Below are 20,662 nucleotides of genomic sequence, written 5' to 3' on the forward strand. Positions count from 1 at the left end.
CCAGCCCAGCCTCCATTCCCCAGCTTCCCCACGTGAAGCTGGATAGGCGCTCACCTGCAGTTGCAAGAGACCCTTGGATCTCCCCCCTCCCCCGACATGCACATAAATAAAGAATTTAAAAAATAACACTAAGATGCCATTTGCTTTTGTCTGGCTATGAGTGCCTTCGCCCTGAGGCTGTGCTGCAGAGCTGATCACAGCAGAGCAAACCAACTGCTAACAACCATTACATTACTCACATCCACACGTGCTCAGTTAAAGACAAATTCTTGTGTGTGTAGTGTGGGTGGTGGTGTGTATGTTTAGATGTGCACAGAGGCCACAGTAGGTGTCCTTCTGCTCATTTGAACTTAATTAAGTATTTTCCTTGAAATAGGGTCTCTGTCTGATCGGCAGTGGTCGATTCTCCTGTCTTTGCTCCCCGCAGGAAAATGGTTATGGGGCGCATGGCCATGCCCTGCTCTTTACATTGGTCCTGGGAAGTCAGACTCTGTTGGTCTCGGGCTCTCCGAGGCCCTCATGCTTGCAGCAAATGCTGTTATCCACTGAGCCTTCTCCTTAACTCCTAAACATTTTTTTAAATATTCTACATGAGACCATCTCAAAATTAATTTTGATGATAAAGAAGAAAAAACAAGCTGAAACTCAGTTCCTCCAATATTCTTCATCAACAAAATGCTTCTGACATCAGGCATATTTTGAGTTTTCCTCACACACCACTCTGGGTGTCCTCTGCTTCAGCTGTGTCTGATACTGTCTTCCTGGAGATGGTGTCAGGTGCCAAAGTTGAGGTGTTTGTCCCCTAGACTATCCCCACGCCCACCACTTACGTGCCATTCATAAGCCCGTGTGGTTTATTGAGATTCTGACCTAACAGCTACAAACCAGGGTTTCTAGAACTCTTGGCTTGATTAGTTTGCTTCACCTGGGTCCTTTGGCGTTGCAGGCAGACGACTTAACCACTAAGCCACCTCTCCAGCCTGAAATATTTATATTTGCTCTTTTATTGTAAAACATATCTAAAAGGAAACAGATGAAGAGATGAACAGGGTATCTCCTCTGCTTCTATTGCTGGGTTACTTTCCAGGAAACTTCACTTATTTAGCCTTTTAGGAGTTCTCCTGGAACCTTTTTTTTGTTTGTTTGTTTTGTTTTTTGTTTTTGTTTTTCAAGACAGGGTTTCGTTCTAACCCAGGCTGACCTGGAATTCACTATGCAGTCTCACGTTAGCTTCGAACTCAGAGGGATCCTCCTACCTTGGCCTCCCCAGTGCTGGGATTAAAGGTGTGCACCCCCATGCCTGGAAGAGATAGACAGATAGAGAGAGAGAGAGAGGGAGAGAGAGATATCCAGGGCCTCTAGCTACTGCATGCAAACTCCAGATGCATGCACCACTTTGTGCATCTGGCTTTATATGGGTACTGGGGAATCAAACCCGGGTTGTTAGGCTTTATGGGCAAGTGCCTTAACTGCTGCTGAGTCATCTCTCCAGCTCTTATTTTATTTTTCCTTTTTAAAAATATTTTTATTTATTTATTTGCAAGCATAGAGAGACGAGAAACAGAATAGACATGCCAGGGCCTCCAGCTGCTGCAAATGAACTCCAGATGCATGTGCCCCTTTGTGTATCTGGCTGGGGAATTGAATCTAGGTTGTCAGCCTTTGCAGGCAAGTGCCATCTCTCCAGCTCTGATTTTTCTTTATATCCACATATGCATGCTCGCATGTGTGTGTGTGTGTGTGTGCGTGTGTGCGCATGTGTGTGTGTGTGCATGTGCGCTCGCACATGTCAGGGTCTCTTGCTACTGCAAATGAATGCTAGACCCTTTGTGTGGGTGGCTGGGGAATTGAATTGAACCTGGGCCTGCAGGCTTTAACTGAGCCTTTAACCTCTGAGCTATCTCTTTAGACCCCCCCCCTGCCATTTTCATTTTTTAAGAAATATGTATTTATTTATATGTGAGAGAGAAAGAGGCAGAGAGAGAATAAGAATGGATGTAGTACCAGGGCCTCTAGCCATTACAAATGAACTCCAAATGCATGCTCCACCTTGTGCATCTGGCTTACCTGGGTACTGGGTAATCAAACTTGGGTCCTTAGGCTTTGAAGGCAAGCACCTTAACCACTAAGCAATCTCTCCAGCCTCCTGTTTTCATTTTTTAATAATTTCATACTACATACATATATTGTATTTTATCACATTCAGCCTCATTACCTTCTCTTATTCCCTTTATCCACCTAGTAAATCTCTTCTTTTCAGCTAGTCTCCAAACTGCCCAGTAAGCACTTCTCTTAATGTTTTGTTTCGGTTTTTCAAGTAGGGTCTTGCTCTAGCTCAGGATGACCTGGAATTCACTATGCAGCCTCAGGGTGGCCTCAAACTCACAGCGATCCTCCTACCTCTGCCTCCCAAGTGCTGGGATTAAAGGTGTGCACCACCATGCCTGGCTTAAATTCTTATTTTTGTAAATAAAGTTTTATTAGAATGTGAGCTTATCTGGGCATGATGAAACTTAGCCTGGTTTTTGGTAGCACATACCTATAATTCTAGTACTTGTTAAGTGGAGGCGGGGGATCAGGAGATCGAGGTCATCTTCATCTACACAGCAAGTTCAGTGCCATCATGGGCTACTTAAAACCTTGTCTCAAACAAAACAAAACAAATGTGTTGTCTATGAATGCTTTTTTTCTTCTTCTTTGAGGCAGAGTCGTGTTCTAGCCTAGGCTGACCTGGAATTTACTATGCAGTCTCAGGCCAGCCTCAAATTCATAGCAATCTTTCTACCTCTGCCTCCCAAGTGCTGGGATTAAAGGTGTGCACCACCATGCCTGGAAAATATTTTATTTAGTTATTTGAGAGAGTCAGATAGAGAGAGAATTGGCATACTAGGGCCTCTCTAGTCACTGCAAACAAACTTCAGACACATGCACCACCTTGTGCAGCTGGCTTTACATGGATACTGGGGAACTGAACCTGCATCCCTTGGCTTTCCAGGCAAGTGCCTTAACTGCTAAGCCATCTCTCCAGCCCTATTAATGCTCTTTATGCTACACTGGCAGAGTTAAATTTGTAGCAGACCCGGTGGCTTGCAAATTCTAAATTTTTCATTAAACGAGCCTTTACAGAAAAAGTTAACGAACATGTAATTTAATTCTTTCTATGATGCACTTAGCTAAAAGTGGTTTTTTTATTGACAACTTCCATAATCATAAACAATAAACCATGATAATTTCCTCCCTTCCCCCACTTTCTCTTCCACAATTCCACTCTCCATCATATCCCCTCCCACTCTCAGTTAGTCTCTCTTTTATTTTGATGTCATCATCTTTTCCTCCTATTGTAAGGGTGTACGTCCAGGCAGTGCGAGGTCATTGGCTATCTAGGCCATTTTGTGTCTGGAAGATTGCATTTTAAATAGTCCCACACCTTCCTTTGGTTCCTGCATTCCTTTTTTTAAAATTATTTTTATTTATTTGAGCAGTAGAGATAAAGAAACAGGTGAAAGCAAGGAGGAGGGGGCGGAATGGGCATGCCACGGCCTTCAGCCACTGTAAACGAACTCCAGTCGCATGTGCCACCTTGTGTATTTGGCTTGCATGGGTCCTGGGGAATTGAACCTAGGTCCTTTGGCTTTGCAAACAAATGCCTTAACTGCTAAGCCATCCCTCCAGCCCAGTTCTTACATTCTTTCCATCACTTCTTTCATAATGACCTTGAGCCTTGGAAGGTGATAGAGATGTCTCAATGCTGAACACTCCTCTGTCACTTCTCGGCAGTATGGTGCCTTTTGAGCCATCCCTGGGCTTCTCACACTAATCCAGGCTGAGCTGGAACTCTGTGTAGCCCAGAGTGTCCTCAAACTCATGGAGACGTACCTACCTCAGTCCCCCGAGTACTGGGATTACAGGTGTGAGCCATCATGCCCAGCAAAACACAGTAGTAACTTCCCCCCCCCGGGGTTTATGACCTCACATCCACAGACTCTTGACCACTTTTACAGTTCCAGATATGAATTCCCTCCTGTGGAGCACACTTCAAATACGACCCGAAAGCAGTTGTTTGCCCCGTAGCAGTCATGTCATTGCTGCACCAGTTGGCACATCTTGCCTGGCAGGTCACAGACTAGCATAGTGGGTCCCCAGCTGAGTAAAACTGCTGATGGCACTTCTCCCTCACAGTGCACTGACTTGAATTCTTGATCCTTGTGCCTCTACCTCCCAAGTGCTGGGACAACACTTGGATGCCACCAATGTCCAGCTTTTTTTTTTTTAATAAAAAAATTAACATGTTACAGATTTGTATGCCATCCTTGTGCAGGGACTAATCTCTGTATTGTTCCAGTTTTAGAATAAGTGCTGCTAAAGTGAGCACCTAGCTTTGATGTTCAGGCTGGCCTTGAACTCTTGAATTAAACCAATCCTCTTGGCTTGGCCTCCTAAGTCTTGCATTTATAGATGTGGGAATTATAGGTATGGGCCACACTGGATTGCTTTTGTGTTATCAGCATTCTCATCTGTGGCTTCCAAAAGATGAAACCAACCTAAAGCTCTCTGATCACCTTAACCAAAAATCTAGTAAAATGCTGGCATGGGCGTCAGCAGAGCTGGGCTCTCAGCTGTCTTTCACCTTGAACACATCATTTGATACCTCTGAGCTTCAGTATTTGACGTACTTCTACTAAGTCATGTCTTTGATACTTTAAAATTTAATATTTTTACCTTCTCTTACTTTGAAAAGGATTTGGAGAATTGACAAGAGAGAAAGGTGACCTGCTACTGTCTCTGGCAGGCAGACAAAAAAATAATTAATTGAATTAGGGTATTTCATGTCTGTGAGTCATACTTCTTATTTTAAAACATTTATTTATTTATTTACTTACTTATTTATTTTCAAGCAGACATAGATATATGTGCCACTTTGTCATCTGGCTTTATGTAGGTACTGGGCCAGCATGCTTCGTAAACAAGCGCCTTTAACTGCAGGACCCATCTCTCTAGCCCTATGATCAGTGCTTCTAAACGCTTTCCAGCCTCCATCACCTCCCCCACCCTTTACCCTGTCCTCGCTTTCTCTGCTGGGACAGCTTCTGCTACCAGGGAAGTCGATGTCTGCCTCTCTCCCTCCCCTCCCCTCCACATCTCTTTGACAGGGGTCTGCTGGGCAACCCAGGCTAGCCTTAAACCCTTGACCTTTCTGCCTGAGCCCCCTGAGCGCCGGGGTTACAGGCCTGTGCTCCCACCAGCAGCACTTTCTTCCGCTTCTGGAGTGATCTGAATAGTACTTTTCCCAGGACGTTTTCAAGATGTAGGTAAAAAGGAGAGTGGATTTTTTTTTTTTTTTTAAGCTTGTAGGAGTGGGAAACATATGTACTGGAAACTTTAGTTTCAAAGTGCCTTTTTTAGTCATATGGAGAGAGCAACACTGAGATTTCAGCCTCCTGTCACTTTGTCAGGTGGTCTCCTAGGTCTGTGAGCAAGGGTGCAGTACCACGGAAAGCGCCAACCTGGCCTGGGCTCTTGGCCTGCTTGTGTGGCTGTGGCAGGAGCAGGCAGGGATACTGCACCGCAGGCCGTCTAAGCTGTTCTACCAGATGAGCTCAGGACCTTTCAATATTCAATAGATGTGAGAGGTTTCCCCAGTCAGCCTGTGGATGGTATTATATGTACCCATAGTGACAAAGTAAACAACAAGGAAAACATGCATTATTAAGACATGCTGTTCTCGTTCCAGAAAGAGTATAGTAATTTACATTTATTCATTTTATTAAAATAATATTTGAATATGTATTTCACTGATTAGTAAGGAATAGAAGATTTTTTCCTATGTAAATTCTCCACTAGTCTTATTCCTACATATTTCTGAGTTACACCCTCATGATCTCGTTTATGTGCCAGGGAAGTTCTAGTCCTGTGCTAGATTTACTTGTCAGGGAAATGGCAGAGTAATAAAGCATTGTCCCTGTACGAGAGAGCTCAGCGCATTGTAGGGGACAGGTAGCAGGCTAGATGACACACTTCCAGCACTGTACACGTAGTTGGTAAAATGCCCAGTGAGAGGCTAAAAGCTAAGGATTTTGACTCACGTGGATGATGGGTGCTGTGCTCTGAGCAGTGTTGCTTCTTGCTTTTCCCGCGCAGAGTTTTGCCGTATCGACAAGCCGCTGTGCGACAGTGAGGATGAGAAGCTCAGCTTCGAGGCCGTCCGCAACATCCACAAGCTGATGGACGATGATGCCAATGGTGATGTGGACGTAGAAGAAAGCGATGAGGTGAGCCTTCTCACCCTGCCATAGCCCTCTCCTCTTTCTGTGTGGAACAGGTTTTTGTTTTTTTAAACAACTATTTTGGGGCTGGAGAGATGGCTTAGCGGTTAAGCACTTGCCTGTGAAGCCTAAGGACCCTGGTTCGAGGTGTGGCTCCCCAGGACCCATGTAAGCCAGATGCATAACGGGGCGCACACATCTAGAGTTTGGAGGCCCATTCCCTCTCTCTCTCTCTCTCTCTCTGCCTCTTTCTCTCTCTGTCTTTTGCTCTCAAATAATAAATAAATAAGAATAAACAAAAAATTTAAAAAAACCCAACTATTTCTTTTTCTTTATCTCCTTATTTTATATGTATCTATTTGTAAGAAGAGAGATAGAAAGAAGAGAGACAAAGAGAATGGGCACGCCAGGGCCTCCAGCCTCTGCAAATGAACTCCAGATGCATGTGCCACATTGTGCATTTGGCCTTACATGGGCACTGGGGAATCGAACCTGGGTTGCTAGGCTTTGCAGGCAAATGCCTTAGCCACTGAGCAACCTCTCCAGCCCTGAAGTAGTTTTTGAAAGCTATCTAGGCCATTCCCAACAGAGAGCGCTTATTCTCTGGGGTCTCATCCCCACCAGGCAACAAGGCTGTCAGCAGAGCACAGTCTGGAGCCACCCTGGCAGAGGACAGGCTCTGTGCCGAGGCCTGCGCTTGAGTGTGCCCGCCCCTGCCCACTGGCTGGTATCATAATACCAATGGAGCTACGCTGTTTGGGAAGGAAAGGGATTCCTGCGATGTCCTCTACAATTTCCCCTGATCTATTTTTTAAAATTTTACCTTTTTTAACTTTATTTTTATTTATTTATTTGAGAGAGAGAGAGAGAAAGAGGCAGAGAGAGAGAGAGAGAGAGTGAGAATGGGCACACCAGGCCTCCAGCCACTGCAAATGAATTTCAGATGCATGTGCTCCCCTTGTGCATCTGGCTTACGTGGGACCTGGGGAATCGAGCCAAGGTCCTTTGGCTTTGCAGGTAAACGCCGTAACTGCTAAACCATCTCTCCAGCCCATCCCCTGATTTTTAATATAACCCTGCCAGGCATAGAGGGCATTAATCTGTCCTTGGCCCTATGTTGGCATGTAGGAGAGAAGACAGACTAGGCAGATCCTGACTCTGGGCATGTATACTCTATTTGTGAGGAAGAAGCAAATCTTAGAAAGGCCAGTCTAACTTTCCAGCTGTAGTCGTGGGGGGCCAGTTGAGAGGTCCAGATAGTAAGAACTGGAGAGATCTCTAAGTAGAAAAAGCTCTCCTTTTGTTTTCTCCCTTGGCATTACCACAGCTCCACATTAGCAGAGCCTAGAGTGCAAGGTCATGTGTAAAAAGATTCAAAGGGCTCTTGTTTTCAAGTTCAACACGAACCAGCTACTTCTGTGCTCTTATCAGCATGTCATGCCAAATATCCAACAGTGACAATGTATCCTATGGAAGAGGAAATAAACCTGGTCTCTTCTCCTTTCTAGACAGCCTGTCTTTGAGTTTTATGTTACATTTTGTGTTTTGTTTCAATTTTTTTAGGGTCTCACTCTAGCCCAGGCTAAGCTGGAATTCACTATGTAGTTTCAGGGTGGCCTTGAACTCACAGCGATCCTCCTACCTCTGCCTCCCAAGTGCTGGGATTAAAGGCATGTGCTACCATGCCTGGCTCTTATGTCACATTTTGGATGTCATATCATCAGAAAGATCTAGAACAACAAGAGACCATACAGAGCTTTTGGTTTAGCTATTCATCTCTCCTAAACCTCCAGGTCCTTGCTCTGGTAACCCCGCTCCTTTCAGCCCACATGGGCTGAGATGGGAAGGGGAGGACTCGTAACTCCCACATGACCTGCTCTGGCCTCCCTCACGGCAGGAACTCTCTGTACTTGCTCCTCTTTCCTCTCTGTTTCCAACCCCTCCTCCCCCGGTAGGGTCTTACTCTAGCCCAGGCTCACCTAAACTTACTCTGTAGTCTCAGCTGGCCTTGAACTCACAGCGATCCTCCTACCTCTGCCTCCCGAGTTCTGGGATTACAGATGAGTGCCGCCACACCCAGCCATCCTTCTTTTAACCTAATAAATTCTTCTAAACCTTAAAGAAAAGAGAGAGCATACAGAGAGGAGTGATGATGATGATGAAGAATGCGGAAAGTGCAATGAATAGCATTTAACAGAGTCTGGTAATACTGATTTAGTATCTACTGTGTTGGTGTCCTTCACTGTGCTAGGAGACGGGATGGTAAATAGGACAGCTGAAGATGGATTGTGTCTGCACTTAGTCTAGTGAAGAAACTTTAGCCTGGAGAAGAGAATGCTCACTGTTATTGCCAGCTTTGTGCCGTACAACAAAACACTGGAGAAGGCAAACTTGAGGGAGGAAGGATTTGTCATGGGTCACTGTTTCAGAAGGTTCAGTCCACTGGCTCATTAGTTAAGTTGTTTCTGGGGCAGTGGTTGGCAGACTGATCGTGCTACATGGCAGAGCAGAGCTGTTCACCTCATGACCCTAAGGAAGCAGCAAGGTCTATCTTTCCAGGTGTCATGGTTGAACATAAAGTGTCCCCTATAAGCTTGTGTGTTTAAACGGTTGGTCCCAGTTGTTGGCATTGTTTGGGAAGAAGTGGAGCCTTGCTGGAGGAAGTGGGCTGTAGGGATGGGCCTTGAGGTCGCTGTTTTGTTTGTTTGTTTTGCTTGTTTAACGTAGGGTTTCACTCTAGCCTAGGCTGACCTAGAATTCACTATGTAGTCTCGGCTGGCTTCGAACTCACAGAAATAATCCTACCTCTGCCTACTGAGTGCTAGAATTAAAGGCGTGCACCACCACATCCGGCCACCTTGAGGTTTTATAGCTGGGCTCCACTTCCTATTTAGCCCTCTGCTTCCTGCCTGCCAAAGTGGCATGCTGGCTTCCCGCTCTGCCACCATGCCTCCCGGCCATGAAACTTCCCCTCAAAACTGTAAGCCAGAAATAAACCCGTGTCTTTCTCAAGTTGCTTCCTGATTGGCTGTTTGTTCACAGAAATGAGAAAGTAATTAATGCAATAGGATACACACCTTCCTCTCTCAGAGACCTGTTTCCTGCAACTAGTCCCTATCTCTCAATGCCATCATATTATATGAACCCATTAATCCATGAATCTCTCAATGACTGGATCTTACCACTGGAACCAAGCCTTTTTAACAGTCATTTCCTTAACCACTTGACAACCTCATCACATGACACTACTTTTAAAGGATGTTTCGTATCCAAATCATAATATTAAAGTAATATTTTTATTTATTTGAGAGAGGGGAGAGAGAGAGGGAGAAAATGAGAATGGGTATGCCAGGGTGTCTTGCCACTGCACACAAGTTCTAGATGCACGTACCACTTTGTGCATCTTGCCTTACATGAACACTGGGGAATGGAGCCCAGACCAACAGGCTTTGTAGACAAGTGCCTTTAACCACTGAGCAGTCTCTTCTGTCCTCAGTAATATGTCTATTGTTATTATTTTTTAATTTTTAAAAACTACTTTATTTATTTGCAAGGAGATAGAGAGTGAGAATGAGACAGAAAATGGGCATGCCAGAGTTTCCTGCCATTGCAAAACAAACTCTAGACACATGTACCACTTTGTGCATCTGGCTTTATGTGGGCACTTGAACCCAAGCAGTCAGGCTTTGTAAGTGAGTGTTGCTAACTGTTGAGCCATCTCTCCAGCTCTAATTTAAATTTTTTGTTATTTCTATCTTTAAATATATAAGGAGTTGGAGTTTCAGATTTTAGAAATGGCAGATTGGCTGAATGTGGGGGCATACCTATAATCCCAGTAGTCTGGAGGGTCAGGAGAGTTTGAGCTGAGTCCTGCTTGAGTTGCATAAGACTCTGCCTATAAATACATAAGTAAATAAATAAGTGAATTAGAAAACCACAGAAGTAGTTATCATTTATTGAACTCTTACTCTATGCCAGACATCATTAAGCTCTTTGCACAGTTACTTATTTAATTTTCTTTTGTAAAAATATATTTTTTTTATTTATTTGCAAGCAGAGAGAGATAGACTGGAGATTAAACAGAGAATGGGTACTCTAGGCCCTCCAGCCACTGCAAGCAAACTCCAGATGCATGGGCCACTTTGTGAATCTGGCTTTACATGGGTACTGGGGAATTGAACCAGGTCGTTAGGCTTTGCAGGCAAGTGCCTTAACTGCTGGGCCATCTCTCCAGGCCAATTTTCTTAATAGTCTTTTGAAGTTGGTTTTATTATTAGGGACTCCAATCTTAGAAAGTTTAAACTTTTGTTTTTTTTTTTTTTTTCGAGGTAAGGTCTCACTCTAGTCCAGGCTGACCTGGAATTAACTCTGTCATCTCAGGGTAGCCTCAAACTCATGGCGATCCTCCTACCTCTGCCTCCCGAGTGCTGGGATTAAATGCGTGCGCCACCACGCCCAGCTTGTTTTTTGTTTTTGAGGTATAGTTTCACTCTAGCCCAAGCTGACCTGGGATTCACTATACAGTCTCAGGCTGGCCTCAAACTCACAGTGATCCTTCTACCACTGACTCCCAAGTGCTGGGATTAAAGATGTACACCACCATGCAAATGGGATTCTTCTGTGAGAATGAAATGATCATTGTCTAAGAATGAAACATACAGGCTGGAGAGATGGCTTAGTGGTTAAGATGCTTGCCTGTGAAGCCTAAGGACCTGTGTTCTACTCTCCAGATCCCGTGTTAGCCAGATGCACAAAGGTGAGGCAAGTGTTAGGTTGTACATTCCCGCTAGGTGGCACAAGAATCTGGAGTTCGATTGCAGTGGCTGAGGTGCACCAATTCTTTCTCTCCTCTCTCTGTCTTTCTTTCTCCCAATCTCTCTTAAAAAAAATAAATAAAAGAGCCAAAGGAAGGGTAGGACACCATACAACATGCTCCCTCCAGACACAAAATGGCCTGGATATCTATGGCCTCACAGTGCCTGACACTACCTGCACAAGACCATCATAAGAGGAGGAAAAGATCATGACATCAAAATTAAAAGAGAGACTGATAGAGATGGGGAGGGGATATGATGGAGAATGTTGTTTCAAAGGGGAAAGTGGGGGGGTATTACCATGGGGTATTTTTTATAATCATGGAAGTTGTTAATAAAATTTGGAAGAAAAAGAAAAGAAATAAAAATCTATGACTTTGAAAAAAAGAATGAGGTGTACAATATCTAAGGAATTCAAGGAGGAGGAAACTTAAATTCCTAGAAAAATAGAATTTGGATAGTATGGAATGTGTAGGGATACTTAAGAAGTGGAGAATTTTGCTGGAGAGATGGTTCAATAGTTAAGGTGCTTGCCTGCAAAGCCAAAAGACCCAGATTTGATTCCCCGGGACCCACATAAGCCAGATGCAAAAGGTGGTGCATGCATGTGGAGTTCATTTGCAATGACTGAAAGACCTAGCATGCACATTCTCTCTCTCTCATATAAATAAAAAAAAAAAAAAAAGTGGAGCACCAGCATGAGAAATGTGTGGAGGTAGTAAGAAGCACAGTGGGTTGGTTTGATTATACAGAGTAAGTGTGGTAGGAAACTATCAAACAAAAAGCTGGAAGTGGGGCCCAGGTAGAGACAAAATTATGACCAGAATATCTAAATTTTTGGTAATATCTATAAGTGGCACTGACCTTCAAAGGACAAACATTTTATTTATCTGTGCAAAGAATAGAGCCATGATCCTGGTGGTAAGTGAGACATAAAGGTGTCCTGATCATTGCCCTAGGACATTGCCCAACACTGAGGACTGAACAGCACCACAGTTAAGAAGGTAATATAGGGACTGATTTGATTGCTCAGTGTTTAATGGTGCTTGCTTGCAAAACCTGCCTGCCTTGATTAATTCCCCAGCTTCATATGTAAACAGGCATTCATTTATAGTGGCAAGATATGCACACATGTACACGCAAATTTTTTTTTTTTAAAAAAAGAAGGTAAGGTCTAAAAATTCCTGGATATCTTTGTCACCCTGTCTCCTTCTTTCACATTCTGCTGAGTTGCTTTGTCAATGAGAAAAGGAAGAAAATGTTCTTTTTAGAGGAATGTTACCACAACAAAAATCTCATCAGCACAAACTGTTCCAAAATAACCCAAAAGCTGTCACCCCGCTTTCTCTGTAGCAGTGATGAGATGTTCTTTTTCAGCACAGCTTCTGCTTTGCATTGGCTTCTCCTGTTCTTGCAGTCATTTCAGGCTTCTTTGGTTAGAAAGGCCTGCTAGCGTGCCTTTTTTTTTTTTTTTTTTTTTTTTTGGTCTTTTGAGGTAGGGTCTCACTCGAGCTCAGGCTGACCTGGAATTCACTATGGAGTCTCAGGGTGGCCTCGGACTCTCGGCGATCCTCCTACCTCTACCTCCTGAGTGCTGGGATTAAAGGTGTGTGCCACCACGCCAGGCTTAGCATGTAATTTTATCATCAATTATAAGCCACAGTCCTGACCAGAGAAACTAGTAACGTGTGTGTGCTGCTGTCAGTCTAAACATACATGTACTGGAGTTCAGGATCTCAGGACTTAGAATGGTAGGTATTGTGAAGCACTGTGGATGAAACCCTGGTTATGTTGGCTGTCAAGGACTTGATATTTCTGTGACCTATCTAAAAGTATTGTTGATCACCCAAGAACCTTAGTAGAAATCTAAAGGGACCCTTAGTAAAAAAAAGCCTCATTCAAGCCAGGTATGGTGGCTCAAGCCTGTAAGCTTAGCTGCTCAGCAGGCTGACACAGGGGTTTGCAACTTTTAAAGTCTGCTTGGGCTAGTGAAACCCTGTCTCAAAATAAAAAATAAATAAAGGACTGGGTATAGCCAGTGGTAGAAAACTTGTTTATCATGTATGAGGTCCTCTCTGAATTCAAGTCCCAGTTCTAAAAAAGGAAACTTAATTTATTCAACCCCATATTGCTAAGGTTTTCAAATAACTAGAGTGAACTGAAAGATCTGCCTCAGTTCTAGGACTTGAAAAAATTGAGCCATTTTTGCTAGTGCTGGAGATTGAACTCAGGGTCCTGCCCATACCAGGCAAATGCCCTACTACTGAGCGGCATGCCCAAGCTCACCTACTTACTTTCTTTCCTTTTCCTTTTTTTTATTTCAGAGTTTCATTCTGAAGCCCAGGCTGGCCTGGAACTCACTGAGTGATCTAGGCTGTTCTAGACCTTGCTATGTATCTGAGGATGATCCTGAATTTCTGATCCTCTGCCTCCACCTCTGAGTGCTGGGATTATAGGCCTGCACCATCATGCCCGTTTATGAGAGCTGGGGACTGAATCTAGAGCACCATGCATGCTAGGCAACTACTTGACCAACTGAGCTTCATCCCCAGCCATGGGCCAGAGTCTTTGAGAGCAGTGTTATTTTCTTCTCTGGTGCCTACCTATAAAATTAAGGCATTCAGTTATTAAGCCCATTCTAAATGAATGTCCATTATGTGCCTGGTAGTGATTGAGGGCTTGAATTTTCCTTGTGAACAAAACAGATAAGATTTATTTTTCTAGAGCTTGCATTCTGTTGATCGGTATATCATAGGTGATTAAGTGATGAGAAAACATTAGACATAGCTGTCATCAGTGACTTCCCCTTTTGTTTTTGCAGGGTAAAATCATGATTAATGATTCATTCCTTGGCAGAATTGTCAGGATTAAATAACGAAAAGTGTTATTAAAAGTTCTCAGCACATCTGGGCATGGTACCCCTGTAGTCTCTGCATTGTAGAAGCAGAGGCTGGAGGATCATTGTAAGTTCAAGGCCAACATGACACATGGAGTTCTAAGCTGGAAAGGCACACAGAGACCATGTCTCAAAAAAAAAAAAAAAAAGTCAGGCATGATGGTTCATGCTTGTAATCCTAGTACTGGGAGGCAAAAGTAGAAGGATCAGATGTTCAAAGTCATTCTCAGCTACATAGGGAGTTTGAGGCCAGCCTGAGCTACATGACCACCCCTGCCCACCCTCACCCCAAAATTATTATTCACTAGGAAAATGAAAATGAAATCCACAGTGAGATTCTAATACACACCTATTTAGTTGGCCAAGATAATTTATTTTGTATTTTTGGTGATGGCTAAGATCAATTTATTTCGTATTTTAAATGTGTGAGTTCAGGCATGCATGTGCCACAGCTTGCCTGTGGAGACCAAGAGGACAACTAGGTATCAGTTCTCACCTTCCACCTTGTCTAAGGTAGGCTCTCTTGCTCTCATTGGTGGTCACTATTGCATTTGCTGGCTAGCTGGTCCAGGAGCTTCTGGGAAGTTCTGTCTCTGCCTCTCCTTTCACCATTGCCTATGTGCTGGGACTGCAGAAGCCTGCCACAGATTCCAGCTTTCAGTAGGTTCTGGGAATCTGAACTCAGACTTGTGTGGAAAGCACTTTTTCCACTGAGTTATCTTCCCAGAGCCCCCCAATTTTTTCTTTTTTTCTTTTTGGTTTTTCGAGATAGGATGTCACTCTAGCCCAGGCTGACCTGGAATTCACTATGTAGTCTCAGGGTGGCCTCAAACTCATGGTGGTCCTCCTACCTCAGCCTCCCGAGTGCTGGGATTAAAGGTATGTACAACCATGCCTGGCTCCCCCCAAATTTTTAAGTTGACAGTACCAGGGGCTGGATGAGGAAGAACAGGCACTGAACACTTGCTGATTGGACTGCAAGATTAGAGTTTGACAGTACCGCAAAAGCTAAACATAACTTGTTACATTTCCTAGTAATTCTTCTTTTAAAATATATTTTATATGTATTTATTTACTTGAGAGAGAGAATGAGTGCGCCAAGGCTTCCTGCCACTGCAAACAAATTTCCTAGTAATTCGGCTTCTATATGTAAACTAAAATTTCTGTATCTACACTAAAATTTGTACATGAATTTGATTTTGAGCAAGGTCTTACTATGTAGTCCAAGCTAGCCTGGAACTCACTGTGTAGTCCAGACTGACCTCAAAATTGGGATCCTTCTGTCTCAGTCTCTTGAGTGCATGCATTACCATGTCCAGCTAGTGCATGAATATTTATAGAATATTTATAGCAGTTTTACTCATAATCTTGGGAGACAACCCAAATGTCCTTCAGTTGATAGATGGACAGTGGAAATTGTCAATAAAAGGAATGGAATCTGGGGCTGGAGAGATAACTTAGTGGTTAAGGCATTGCTTGCAAAGCCTGATAACCCAGGTATGATTTCCCAGTACCCACGTAAAGCCAGATGCACAAAGAGGCACATGAATCTGGAGTTCATTTACAGTGGCAGGATTCCCTGGCATGTGATTCTCTCTTTCTCTCTCTGTCTCTCTCTCCTTCCCTCCCTTTCTCCCTCTTTCCTCTCTGCTTACAAATAAATAAGTAAAAATAAAATATACTTAAAAAAATTACACATGATGGGCTTGAGAGGATGGCTCAGCAGTTAAAAGTACTTGCTTAGAAAACCTGATGGCCCAGTTTTGATTCCCCAGTATCCATGTAAAGCCAGATGCACAAAGAGGTGCATGTGTCTGGAGTTTGTTTGCAGTAGCAAGAGGCCCTTGTACACACACATACATTCTCTCTCTTTCTGCTCACAAGTAAATTTAATAAAATATAACACATGAGAAGCCAGGCACAACGGCACATGCCTGTGATCCTAACACTCAGGAGGCAGAGACAGGAGGATTACCACAACTTTGAGGGTAGTCTGGTCTATATAGTGAGTTCCAGACTAACTAGGGCTACATATTGAGACCCCATCTTTAATAAAACAATAAAAATATGATTCTATTTATATGATATTCTGATAAAGGCAAATCCTGAGGGCTAGAAAGTACATCAGTTACTGCCAGTTTGACTACAAAATGTTAGCATTGGAGAATTTTATGGGGCAACAGAATCATCCCTTGTCTACCCAAGTTGTGGAAGGCATTATGAGAATCTAAATATATATTAAAACTCACAGCAATGTAGCAGGATACAAAATAAATACACAGAAATCAGTAGCCTTCGTATATGCTAACAACAAACACACAGAGGATGAAATCAGAGAATCACTCCCATTCACAATTGCATCAAAAAAAATAAAATACCTTGGAATAAACCTAACTAAGGAAGTAAAGAATCTATACAATGAGAACTTTAAGACACTCAAGCGAGAAATTGCAGAAGACACTAGAAAGTGGAGAAACATCCCTTGTTCCTGGCTTGGAAGAATCAATATCGTGAAAATGGCAATCTTACCTAAAGCAATCTACACATTTAATGCAATCCCTATCAAAATTCCAAAGGCTTTCTTCATGGAAATAGAAAAAACAATCCAAAAATTCATTTGGAATCATAAAAAACCTCGAATATCTAAAATAATACTGAGCAACAAAAAAGAGGCTGGTGGTATCACCATACCTGATTTTAACCTATACTACAGAGCCATAGTAACAAAAACAGCATGGTACTGGCACAAAAACAGACATGTAGATCAGTGGAACAGAATAGAGGACCCAGATGTAAGCCCAAGCAGCTATAGCCACCTGATATTCGATAAAAATGCCAAAAATACTCATTGGAGAAGAGACAGCCTCTTCAGCAAATGATGTTTTGAAAACTGGATAAATATCTGCAGAAGGATGAAAATAGATTCTTCTCTCTCGCCATGCACAAGAATTAAGTCCAAATGGATTAAAGACCTTAACATCAGACCGGAAACTTTGAAACTGCTAGAGGAAAAAGTAGGGGAAACCCTTCAACATATTGGTCTTGGCAAAGACTTTCTGAATACAACCCCAATTGCTCAGGCAATAAAACCACAGATTAACCACTGGGACCTAATGAAATTACAAAGATTTTGCACCACAAAGGACACAGTGAAAAAAGCAAAGAGGCAACCTACAGAATGGGAAAAAATCTTCGCCAGCTATATATCTGATAGAGGATTAATATCTAGGATATACAAAGAACTCAAAAAGTTAACTAATAAGGAATCAAACAAGCCAATCAAAAAATGGGCTAAGGAGCTAAATAGAGAGTTCTCAAAGGAAGAAATACGAATGGCATATAAGCACCTAAAAAAATGTTCTACGTCACTAGTCATCAGGGAAATGCAGATTAAAACTACATTGAGATTCCATCTCACTCCTGTCAGATTGGCCACCATCATGAAAACAAATGATCATAAATGTTGGCGGGGATGTGGAAAAAAAGGAACCCTTCTGCACTGCTGGTGGGAATGCAATCTGGTCCAGCCATTGTGGAAAACAGTGTGGAGGTTCCTAAAGCAGCTAGAGATTGATCTACCATATGACCCAGCTATAGCACTCCTAGGCATATATCCAAAGGACTCATCTCATTTCCTTAGAAGTACATGCTCAACCATGTTTATTGCTGCTCAATTTATAATAGCTGGGAAATGGAACCAGCCTAGATGTCCCTCAACAGATGAATGGATAATGAAGATGTGGTACATTTATACAATGGAGTTCTACTCAGCGGTAAAGAAAAATGAAGTTATGAAATTTGCAGAAAAATGGATGGACCTGGAAAGTATTATACTAAGTCAGGTAACCCAGGCCCAGAAAGCCAAGCGCCACATGTTCTCCCTCATATGGGGATCCTAGCTACAGATGACTGGGCTTCTGTGTGAGAATGAAAATACTTAGTAGCAGAGGCCAGTAAGTTGAAAAGGAGACATAAAGGGTGGAGAAAGGAAGGGAGGAGGATACTTAATAGGTTGATATTGTATATATGTAATTACAATGATTGTAATGGGGAGGTAATATGATTGAGAATGGAATTTCAAACGGGAAAGTGTGGGGGTGGGGAGGGAGGGAATTACCATGGGATATATTTTATAATCATGGAAAATGTTAATAAAAATTAAAAAAAAAAAAACTCACAGGACTATACACAAACAAGTTACTATGATTATATATTAAGAAAAAAAATGGCTGGGCATGGTGGTGCATGCCTTTAATCTCAATACTCAGGAGGCGGAGGGAGAAGGATCTCTGTGAGTTTAAGGCCACTCTGAAACTACATAGTGAATTCCAGGTCAGCCTGGGCTAGAGTGAGGCTCTACCTTAAAAAAGAAAAAAAGTTCCTAGCTACTCACACTTAATTCAAGTTCAGTGGATACAAGTAGCTTTTCTTTATATTTCCAGGAAGTTGATATGTATGTAACAGATATTTAATCTGATGTTTCTCTTATCAAATTGTGAACCTTGTTAGAGTTCACAACCTTATGTAGTTTGTCTCTTTTCCCCCAATGCCCAGTGGAGCGTGTAACAAAATATATGCTTAACTATGTTGAGTGACTGACCACTGTGATGGGTAGGTAACAGTGTGAGCCCAGGAAGCTGCAAGATCTGTGTATTAGTTACTTTTCTCATTGCTGGGAATAAGTACCTGACAAAAGTCAGCTCAAGGGAGGAAGGGTTATTTTAGCTTACAGTTTGAGGTAGCAGTCCATCGTGGTCGGGAGGCGTGGTGGCAGGTCACATTCCGAGGAAGCACAGTGATGAATGCTTAGCTGGCTATCTTCTTCACCATGGAGTAGTGTTAAGGTGACTTTCCCACCTCAGTTAAACTAATCAAGATAGTCCCTGACAGGCATGCCCAGAGGTTCATTTACCTAGGTGACTGTAGGTCCCGTCAAGTTGACCATCAATATAAGCCATTTTAATCAATTTAGGATTCTGTTTGTATCTGTGATTGCTGGTAGAGAAATAGAAAATGTTGTACTCTGGAGCAACATAGATGTAAGTTTGTAGAAACTTGCCAAATTACATAGTATTTATCAGCCTTTTTCTTTTTTAAGTATCTTATTTATTTATTTATTTATTTATTTATTTTGGATTTTTGTTTTTCAGAGGTATAAGATCACTCTAGCCCAGGCTGACCTGGAACTCATTCTGTAGTCCCAGGCTAGCCTTAACTCATAGTGATCCTCAGCCGGACGTGGTGGCGCATGCCTTTAATCCCAGCACTTGGGAGGCAGAGGTAGTAGGATTGCTGAGTTCGAGGCCACCCTGAGACTACATGGTGAATTCCAGGTCAGCCTGAGCTAGAGTGAAACCCTACCTCAAAAAAACCAACAAAACAAAACAAAACAAAACAAAAGAAAAAACCCTCACAGTGATCCTCCTATCTCTGCCTCCATGGGATTAAAGGTATGTGCCACCATGCCAGGCAGCCTTTCTCTCTCTCTCTCTCTCTCTCTCTCTCTTTTTGTTTTTTGTTTTTTGAGGTAGAGTCTCACTCTAGCCCAGGCTGACCTGGAATTCACTATGTATTCTCAGGGTGGCCTCAAACTCATGGCAATCCTCCTACCTCTGCCTCCCGAGAGCAGGGATTAAAGACATGCGCCACCACGCCCGGCCAGCCTTTCTCTTAATTAGCAATTGGAGTCATAATAATAGTAGGTAGCTTATAAAAATTTTGCAAATGTTAAATGAATAATGTATGTAAAGCACCTGGCACCATGCCCAACATAGAAAAAGCTTTGTCATTCTAAAGCTTGTCATTAGAAAAAGCATACCTTCTGATGCAAATAGGCATGTTTTCAAAACTTGGTTTTGCCACTTACTGGCTTTGTAACCTTGGGCAAATAACTTCACCACAGTAAGCCTTGATTTTTTTTTTTTTTTCAGCAATTTGAGGAAAATATTTTTAGGATTGTTGTTAGAGTTGAACAATGCAAAGCCCCAAGCACAATGCCTGGCATGTGATTGGCGCTAAGTCTTTTTTTTTCTTTTTTTCACCACTTCTAACGTATTGTAGAGTTAACGAGAGCTGCTCTGTACAAGAATTCCAAATTAGGTCTAGGAATGTAGCTCAAGTGGTAGAGCAAATTTCCTAGCATGAGCAAGGCTCTGGGTTCAATCCCTACCCCCCAAACAAAACAAAACAACAGTAATAATGGGGGGGATCACCTACCCTCAACTAAAAGGATTTCAGATTAGCTATCTCATTATCTTGTGTTAGCTCAGCATTATTAGGGTTTTGTGATGGGATAATCCATTCTTGTGGGGAGCTGTCCTGTGCGTTGTGGGTGCTTAGTGGTGTCCTAGCTTTGCGTATTACACACCACTAGTAAATCTCCCTGTTGTCCCATTTGACAACCAAAAATATTGCCAGTTATGATTATTAGTTTCTTTGGGAAACACAATTGCCCTCTGTTGAAGAGTATTCTAGATTAAATGGTCATCCTATTACAGGAAGTAATCCTTCCTTTCTCATACTACAGAATACTTGGTATGAACCTCACATTTGGCATGCTCTTATCTCTGAACTGTAATTAGTAGTGTCATTAGGAGGTGGGGGCAGGAAGCAAGTTTTTGTTCTGAATTTTCTCCCTCCCTCCCTCCCTCCCTCCCTCCCTCCCTTTCTTCCTTGTTTTGTTTTTGAGG

General features: G+C 42.7%; 1 protein-coding gene and 1 pseudogene across 4 annotated transcripts in view; one reads left to right on the forward strand and one right to left on the reverse strand.

Moving 5' to 3' along the window:
• Stim1 (stromal interaction molecule 1) overlaps positions 1–20,662 on the forward strand; it is a 231,464-nt gene that overhangs the window by 125,730 nt on the left and 85,072 nt on the right. For all 4 annotated transcript variants that reach the window (XM_045145675.1, XM_004650978.2, XM_045145674.1 and 1 more), the window contains exon 2: positions 6,139–6,269. In XM_045145675.1, coding sequence (XP_045001610.1) covers positions 6,139–6,269 — 131 coding nt within the window. The remainder of the gene's footprint in view (positions 1–6,138; positions 6,270–20,662) is intronic.
• On the reverse strand, positions 4,274–4,372 carry LOC123459735 (annotated as a pseudogene).

This window comes from Jaculus jaculus, chromosome 3 (genome assembly GCF_020740685.1).
Source record: "Jaculus jaculus isolate mJacJac1 chromosome 3, mJacJac1.mat.Y.cur, whole genome shotgun sequence".
NCBI classification, from domain to species: domain Eukaryota; kingdom Metazoa; phylum Chordata; class Mammalia; order Rodentia; family Dipodidae; genus Jaculus; species Jaculus jaculus.